Genomic DNA, 8,884 nt, shown 5'->3' on the forward strand with positions numbered 1-8,884 from the left:
TAACATTGTAACACGCAAATTCCACACTAAAGATAATTTTCTTCTTTAAATTTTCAAAATCAAAACTGCATGCTATTTCTTGCATTTTTCTAAAGATATAGATTAAAAAGTTGTGCATATACTCACACATACTATACAAGATATTTGATTGTGGATTCATTGCTAAAATTTATCGATCCACATTAAGGAGAAGTGTTGACTACCACACAGCGGTAAGAGTTTAATCACAATTTGAACATGTGTTGCGATTTATGATCAGTGTTGTAGAATGTGTAATTTCACAATACGCAAGCTTTAGGTCCCTCACTTTGACGAGCACTCTTTCATGATGTCAGGGAATTTAATCGAATGGATTGATATTTTCTGTATACACTATAACATAATGCGAATTCTTTATGTCGCGGATATTAAAAGTTACGAATATCTTTCGAACGAAAATTTACTTAAGACTCGAAGAAAGGGTCGCGGGTTCAGGGCAGGGGGTGCCGTAGTTTCGACCGGGGCTGGGTTCTCAACCCCTCTCTACTACGTCCGCATTTTAATCGGCGTGATGCTGTGCCGACAACAAAGCCGTGACGAAACAAGCCTGAACATTAACAACAAGAAAAACACGAAGATACGTGTGTTCGTGTTTTTCATATTGCACATACTCAGACTTGTTTCGTCATGGGTTTCGTCCACCAGCTAGCCTGCGTTTACGCTATTTTATCAATCACGGACGCAAAAGCTTCACTCCATTTATTTTACCGTGTTATTTCTACTAAAATACACACTTTTTCTTTAAAATAGGCAATTTGTGAATTGGTTTCATACTGAGACCAATCAAAGACATTGCATATATTAAGGTTTTTTCTGCATATTTTGGAGATTTTCAGTGCATAGTTGCATGCATATTTCCCGAGTTTTTAGTACATATTTATCGCTGAAACATATTTATCGGCGCTCTAGTCGTAGCGGAACGTATCTTGTATTGAAATAGGGATAACGACGAAATTCGCTTTCTGTTTTTGGCAAAAAAATAAAAGGAAAGTGCTCCAGGGGGGCGTACCCCACGCAGAGGGATAAAAGCGGTGATCCGCTGGATAAGACGCTTTTTCGTTGTGCGGTTTTTGCTGGGTGCAAGCTGTCTGAACGTGAAATAAACCTGGTATGTCTGTTTGAATTTCTGTTGTGCTGCTTGTTCCTTCGCGCACGGAACGGACGGGCTGACGCCCCGAGGTTGTGGGAACTTAGGTTTCCACAACTGGCGCCCAACGTTTGGGGTTCGAGCTCGTTCGTCCCGTGGCGGGGAACACGCGGCACTGTGAGTTTGTGTAGTTAGTACTTGTTGTAGTTTACAGTTTTTGCTCTTAGTTTTTTTGCCGTTGTTTTTTTGTGTGTGCGTTTTTCGTGTGTTTCTTTGAGTTTTTCAGCTCCCACCCGGTGGACGAGCCCTCGGAGCTGATGGCTGACAAGGCGAAGGTGCCCGCGCCGCAGTCAGACGCCATCACAACAGCAGAACTCCTGTCACGCATGACGGAGTTGTGCTCGTTGGTGGTTCAACGCCTGGATGCCGGGTCGGTTTCGCCGCCGCAGGCACAAGCACATCTACGACTCAACTTACCGGTGCCTACCTTCTCAGGTTACACCGATAAGAAGTCTGTTGCCGATTTCCTGGATGACCTCACCGCCTATCAGACGGGTATGGGAATTTCGGATGAAGTCCTAATCCAACGCATCCTGCAGGTTGCTTTGGTCGGAGACGCCGCCCGCTGGCTTCGGTTGCAATCGGAGGTTACGTCCTTGCAGGACTTCCAGGAGCGGTTCAAAAACGAATTCCTTCCCCCGGATTACGAATACCGTGTCCTAGAGGAATTACATAAGCGTACTCAACATCCTGAGGAAAGCTTATCTGAATTCGTTCGGGCATTGCAGGATCTGTACAGCAGAGCGGATCCCACTGCTACGGAAGAGCAGCGTGTCGCACGGGCGATCCGTCAGTGCCACCCGCGCTTCCGGCCCTACTTAAGAGCCCATCGCTTTGAAACCCTTGAGGCGTTGGCCCAGGAGGCTCGTTCAATACAAGGCGACCTCCTGGCAGAGCTTCAATACCGGCCCCCTCCGCCCCCGGAGCTAGCGTTGGAACCGCGCTGCGCGTGGTCGGGAGGAGCCGCCTCGGTCGAACGCCTGTATGCAACAGGTTTGGGTGACAACCCCCGTAATTCAGACAATGCGGAGTCATCCCACCGAGCCCTAGATCCGTTCCTCTATGACCAGAGGACGATCCCCGCAGGAATGAGCCTTGACAGACCCGTCCCGCCCCGAAGTCGCGGTCAACCTGGCCTTTCAGCTAGCGAAACCCCACGGCAGCGGGAGCGGCATCATCCTGCGCCCCCGCAGCCACGAGCGCCTACCGGCTGTTGGAATTGCGGCAGCCCTGACCATTTTCGTCGGGAATGCCCGCGACAAAGACCAAACACCCGTAATGTGCCATCGGGAAACGGTCGCAGCCGGCGTCCATGAATGCTCGCTCAACGACGTCGGCAAGTTGCGAAGAAAGCGAGCAGACGGTTACTATCCGTGGCCTTGATCAGTCAAAAACTAGCTTTGCAAGCGGTAAGATAACGCAAAGAGATGCTTTGGCTCCTCTTGCTTTTTCTGTCCGAGATTACATCGAGGATAAGGAACCAAACATCGCCGTTCGAATTTTGGGTAAAGATTACATCGCCCTTATCGACACGGGAGCTACGCTTTCCCTTATCGGGGATAGTGTTTACGAGCATTGCGTATCGCGGCATGTGGAATTGCAATCCACAGATGTCACTCTTCGTCTTGCTTCCAATGACGCCGTTCCAGCACAGGCAGCAGTTGTGCTCTGGGTACGTTTGGATGGTAGACGACGAAAGCAGCGCTTCGTGCACCTTCCTGGCCTGGCAGTTCCTGTTATCCTGGGCAGAGACTTCATCATCCGGCAGAAGTTGGTGCTGGACCTGCCCAATGGAGGATACGTGTACCACGGCTCGTCGGGATTTTTCCGCTTCGCCGCAGCACGGGAACACTGCACAGCACAGCAAGCTGTGGCAGCGTCTGTTGAAACGTCTCGGCTGCCGACTGTCTTGGGGTCATTCCATGGTCCTGAGGAGCAACGCCGTCAGCTTGAACAAGTACTGCAGCAGTTTGACGGAATCTTTACCGAAAAACCGGGTAAGTCGTCTGTGTTACAGCATAGCATAGACACCGGTAACGCTAGGCCCTGGCGTTGTAATCCCAGACCATTGAGTGTGCATAAGCGTGCTTTGTTAGACACTGCTCTTGACGAAATGCTCCAAACCGGTGCAGTTCAAAGGTCCCAGAGCCCTTGGGCATTTCCTGTTGTTCTGGCTCCGAAACGTGATGGTACGGCTAGGTTATGCGTCGACTACCGTCGACTCAACGCAGTAACTGTAAGGGATCCTTACCCCTTCCCGTCCATTGAGTCAATCATGTATTCCCTGGGCAATGCAGCTGTGTTTTCAACGCTTGATTGTAGTAGAGGGTTTTTGCAAATCCAAGTTGCCCCGGAGGATGTCCCAAAAACAGCCTTTACGTGTCATAGAGGTTTGTTTGAATTTGTACGAATGCCTTTCGGACTGTCTAATTCACCCGCCAGTTTCCAGCGGTTGATGGATACAGTGTTGGGAGATGCGAAGTACAATTTCGCAATGGCATACATGGATGATGTCGTAGTGTTTTCTAGAAATTTTCAGGAACACTTGGAACACCTATCAATCGTCCTTGCAAGGATGAACGAAGCGGGCATAACGATCAACCCCCGCAAGGTGCAGCTGGCGTCGTCTAGGATCAGCCTCCTCGGCTTTGTGGTGGACAGAGGGACCATCCGTCCTAACGACGACAAGCTAAAGGCGATCACGGACTTTCCGGTTCCCGGTAACGTCAAAGCCTTGCAGCGCTTCCTAGGTATGGTTGGTTTTTACAGACAATTCATTCCTAATTGTGCCGAGCTAGCGCAGCCGCTTAACCAGTTGTTGCGCAAGGACACGCGCTGGAATTGGGGAGAAGAGCAGGAACGATCATTTCGAGCTCTATCACAAGCAATCGCTGATACGGCTAGGCTTTATCTGCCCGACCTCAACAAACCATTTGTTGTGCAAACAGATGCAAGCGATTATGGTGTTGGCGCAGTTCTCTTGCAGGAGCATGACGCTATTCTTTGTCCAGTGGCTTTTGCAAGTCGCACGCTGAATCCGGCAGAACGGAACTACTCCGTGACGGAAAAGGAGTGCTTGGCGATCATCTTCGCTTTCAGGAAGTTCGACCTTTACCTGGACGGCAGTACCTTCACTGTCCAGACTGACCACCAGGCACTTTCTTGGCTGCAGCGGCTTCATAACCCGTCTGGACGACTTGCCAGGTGGGCCCTGACGCTACAAGGCTACTCCTTCAACGTGGAGTACAGGCGGGGCTCAACGAACGTGGTAGCAGACGCACTGTCCCGCGCGCCTCTACCGGAGGGGGAAGAGGAAGGCACCGAGGCGCCTTCTCAACTTCTGGCAGCAGCACAGGTGGCACGAGACGTATCTTCGTCTTGGGGCACGGTCGTGAGCAGAGAGCAGCTCCTAGACGCTCAGAGAGCGGACGGCCTTTGTCAGCGGGTGTCGCAGTGGATAGCTGAGCAAGACTCGGCGGACACCGGAACGACTGACGGACGGCACGACTCCTATCTGCTGGGCGAGGATGGCATCCTGTTCAGATACATACCCCAGGCGGATGAGGACGACGGCTCATCCCCGTTCAGAGTCGTGGTGCCACGGAAGTTGCGTAAGTCTTTCATACGTTACTTTCATGACTCGGCCTTGGCAGGTCACAGCAGCGGCAGGAAAACTTACGAAAAGTTGTGTCGTGTTGCGACATGGCCAGGAATGAGGCAGGATGTAACAAAGTATGTTCGTACTTGTCCCGTATGCCAGAGAGCGAAACCTCGTGGTGGTTTACCCCCTGGGCGCTTACAGCCTGTTCAGAGCAATAGACCCTGGCAGATAGTTGCTTGTGATGTGATGGGACCATTTCCCCGTAGTCCTAGAGGTAACCAGTATTTGTTCGTGGTTACTGATCATTTCACGAAATGGGTTGAGCTGTTTCCTCTCAGGACACTGACTTCCCAGAGAGTGTGGGAAAAGTTACTCGACACCTTTTGCCGGTTCGGGTTTCCCGCACAGCTGATCACCGACAACGCAACCTACTTTACAAATAAGGTGTTCTCAGATTCTTGCGCTGTCTTAGGCATTCAGCATAAGAAGACTTCCCCGTATCACCCTCAGGCTAACATTACCGAACGTGTTAATCGGAACCTGAAAATGATGTTGGTTGCTTTTACTAGCCAGCACCACCGCGATTGGGATCTTCGCCTGGCTGAGCTGGCGTTCGCTACGCGGACGACGGTCAATAGGTCTACAGGATTCACCCCGGCGTTCCTGAACTTGGGACGAGAGGCCCCTTTTCCTGTGGAGAATGCTCTGGGCCTCCGGGATGGTGGTACCCGGCCTCCTTATTCAAGGTTTGCTGAGGACCTCCGGAGTCGACTGGACGATGCAGCCCGGACGGCTCGGGAGAACCTGGACGTCGCAAGGTTGGACCAGGCTCGCCAGTACAACCGTGGACGTCGGAACCTCACCTACAGCGTCGGTGACCTCGTCCTTCGACGGACTCACCCGCTAAGTGATGCGTCTCGAGGCTTTGCAGCTTCACTCGCAGATAGGTGGGATGGCCCCTTCGAGGTAAGTGCGTGCTCCTCCGGCCTCACTTACAGGCTTCGTCGCTGCGACACCGGCGAAGAGACTGGGCCGGTTCACATCTCGGACTTGAAGTCTTACCATCTCCGAGACCCTGACGGAGAGGAGCCAGATTCGCAACCTGCCTCCCTCCAAGACCTGGACCCGGATCCCGTTCCCGGACCTGCGTCCAGCCGCTACAACTTGCGTCCCCGCAGGCGGCGCACGTAGCTGTCACTATCTCCATCGCTAAGCATAGTGCTTGTGATTTAGTGCTTTAGTAGTGTGATTTCTGTTCCACAGTTTTCCGCTATCTGTTTTGGGGGGACGCCTTCTCAGGCGCCCACGGTTTGAGGCCGCCTTCTCACCGCTTCCCTTTACATCTCCTCTCAGATGCAACGACGTCCGCAGCATCCCGCCCGCCGTGCACCTGCCCGCTCCCGTTCCCGCGGAAGCCGCCCGGATCCGGATCCACCCCAGCACCACTCCGTGGCCACTTGGACAGTTGTGTCCCACGGACAGCCGGTTTCCTGGGCATCCCGCACACGGTGGGCTCACCAGCCAAGGCCCCTCCGGGGGGACGACCCCACACAGACTCCGGCTCCGTTTCGCGGTCTGACGCTCACCGACCGCCACCCGGCCGATCCCCTCCAGCCCCTCACTGCGGAGGAGAAGCGGATCCTATGCCCGCTCTGCTTGGTCCCCGAACTGCACCGTCCGACACACCGCCGGGGCCCACTTCACCAGGCCCGAACGGAGGCCGCCCGGACAGCCAACGACGTGACAACAGCCCTCTCCACCCTCAGGCGGCTCAGACCCGAACTTCTGGTGGAGACCAGGCCTCCCCCTCCTCCGCCGCCTGCCCCCTCTTCAGCCATGGACGACGCCGTACTAGACCTGTCGGACGACCTCATGACCCTGTAAGGGAGGGGGGGTGTGGCGATAAGAGAGCGCCACGGGTTACGGCGATAGGGGGCAGCCGTGCTCCAGGGGGGCGTACCCCACGCAGAGGGATAAAAGCGGTGATCCGCTGGATAAGAGCCCTTTTCGTTGTGCGGTTTTTGCTGGGTGCAAGCTGTCTGAACGTGAAATAAACTTGGTATGTCTGTTTGAATTTCTGTTGTGCTGCTTGTTCCTTCGCGCACGGAACGGACGGGCTGACGCCCCGAGGTTGTGGGAACTTAGGTTTCCACAAGAAGCAGCGTTGCGTTGACTTTGTTCTCTCAGTTCTCTCATGTTCAACAGTTGCCGCTTGCGTCGATCCCTGTCGTATGAATGTGTGTATGAGTGAGCAAAAATGTAAGAGTGAAAGGAGGATGCGTGAGAGAGAGAGAATGGCTTGTCCCTTTAGATGACGCATCCTGGAAGTCGCTAAGAAGGCGTGTTAGCTTAGCTCAATTGGTAGAGCCCTGGACCGGTAATCCAGAAGACGTGGGTTCGAGTCCTACAGCTGGCTAACCTTTTCAGTGACTTTCATCTTTTATTGTGATGGTCATTTGGCGTCACGCAAAAATACATTTTCTGTCACTTTGAACTTTGTTTCATTGACAGTCACGCGCCGTCACGTCGGCCTTGCAGAGCGTCCAATCGTCGTCTTTATCCTCATCTGCTGAAATTTCTTCGTTTATGGACTTCGCGACGAATCTAGGACCCCAAGGCACAATTGTTATTGAAGTTTGAAACCATGTCGCCCATATTATTACGTTCTGAAATTGCTCAATGAATAATGACGGTTAATTGACATTACCCTGGTCTGTGGAACCAAAGTGCCAATGTAGCCAGCTTTCAATCAACGCGCCTTCATTGGCACCTCATTGGAAATTCTGAGTAGAGCATGGCTCTAGTTTAACATTCTTAAAATGCGTTGCGTGAGGAACAAAAAATAGAATAGTATCGATACAATTTAGCTTGTGGTCACGCGAAATATTCTGGCAACAACTGTTTCTCATTTGTGGGGATCACATGCCGCTACTTTTGAAATTATCCGAGCAACACACTTCAAGCCACGCACAAAAGAAATGGGTTTTATGGACCACGAAGTAGATAATGACAGAGGACGCGGCAGTTTAAATAAAAGACACAATACTTGATAGGGAGCAATATGTATGGTGTACGTTAGGCGCCTTGAATAGATTACAAATGCATAGTGAGTTGCCGCTGAGTATGCCTCTCACCGTTACAGGAGTATTACGCTCCCTTTTACGCCAGGCGCGGAGTGTATGACTTAGGAAACGATTCTGGATATTAACAATTCGGTCTTCCAATACATTACGACAATACACGTACCACGGACCTCAGGTTAAAATCCTAGGAGTAGTTTTTGACAGTGTAAGGGTCCCAGCTGTCGACTGGCCTCGAGTATTCAGCCGCTGTAGTGCTGTGCTGCGTGAGCTTAAATTTGTTGATCTGCAATCCGATTGCTTTTCGGGCACGACTGTTAGCAGCATGGTATTACAGTCGCTTGTGGTTTTTAGCGGCTGTGTCATCCCCACCAGCGCTAATACAAGCTGCTATCACACGACACGCGTTCCGCTTTCTGTGGGGCGGATCCATTGAATGGGTCTGTAGGTCTCAACTGCACGGAAGCCGTGATCCGCGTGGCTTGGGAGCACCAGCTGTGCCAGAAAAGCACTTGGCGCTTCAATCGCGGGTTCTCTTTGAGGCGCTCCGTGCGTCGGGGCTCCTGGCCTCCGGGTTAGTGCAGTATTTTCTAGGATACGCCGCCATGTGGTTCCTAGAGAGTCCTGAGCTTCGCCCCAGGGCGGAAATACTCCCTGCTGTTGCTGTTGTGCGGCCCTTGCGTGTCCAACGCACAGCTGAAGACATTTCGTTGTGGAGCGTCTGTGAGGGTTGTTATCTGGTGTGTAAGGTAGAGTTTGTGTAAAAGGGGCTACCTCTATAGGTAGTTATCTTGCTTGATGACAATACACTCCACGGAGTGCTACCACTCCGAAAAAGTGAGGGAATATATAGAAACATTATACCGTGACTCCTCAGCTCAGGATTTACTGATGGGTTCATGTCATCCCATTTTCCTAGGAAGCAACGTGGGAGGCAAGCATGTCCGCTTTCGCCGGCTCTGTATCACCTGGCAATTGGGCCCCTTCTACGACGCCTTCTCCACAAGGTTTCCATAG

The 8,884-nt window shown here is 52.1% G+C and overlaps 2 protein-coding genes and 1 non-coding gene across 3 annotated transcripts; all 3 read left to right on the forward strand.

Moving 5' to 3' along the window:
- The first annotated feature begins 1,111 nt into the window (after positions 1-1,111).
- Positions 1,112-6,837, forward strand: LOC135378279 (uncharacterized). The gene is made up of 2 exons (XM_064611262.1): positions 1,112-1,147; positions 6,141-6,837. Exon 2 carries the CDS (start codon positions 6,141-6,143, stop codon positions 6,669-6,671), a length of 531 nt encoding a protein of 176 aa, XP_064467332.1. The 5' UTR covers positions 1,112-1,147; the 3' UTR covers positions 6,672-6,837.
- LOC135378278 (uncharacterized) lies at positions 1,156-3,144 on the forward strand. The gene is made up of 2 exons (XM_064611261.1): positions 1,156-1,556; positions 1,622-3,144. Exons 1-2 carry the CDS (start codon positions 1,550-1,552, stop codon positions 2,500-2,502), a joined length of 888 nt encoding a protein of 295 aa, XP_064467331.1. The 5' UTR covers positions 1,156-1,549; the 3' UTR covers positions 2,503-3,144.
- Positions 6,838-7,130: 293 nt separating the features above from the next.
- Trnat-ggu (transfer RNA threonine (anticodon GGU)) lies at positions 7,131-7,203 on the forward strand. The gene has a single exon. It is a non-coding gene; the product is annotated as a tRNA-Thr (tRNA).
- Positions 7,204-8,884: the final 1,681 nt, after the last annotated feature.

Source organism: Ornithodoros turicata, chromosome 1, assembly GCF_037126465.1.
Source record: "Ornithodoros turicata isolate Travis chromosome 1, ASM3712646v1, whole genome shotgun sequence".
Classification (NCBI taxonomy): domain Eukaryota; kingdom Metazoa; phylum Arthropoda; class Arachnida; order Ixodida; family Argasidae; genus Ornithodoros; species Ornithodoros turicata.

What these genes read in the sequence shown, in the direction of transcription:
- LOC135378279 (XM_064611262.1), top strand. Translation starts at nt 6,141, where the DNA reads ATGCAACGACGTCCGCAGCATCCCGCCCGCCGTGCACCTGCCCGCTCC.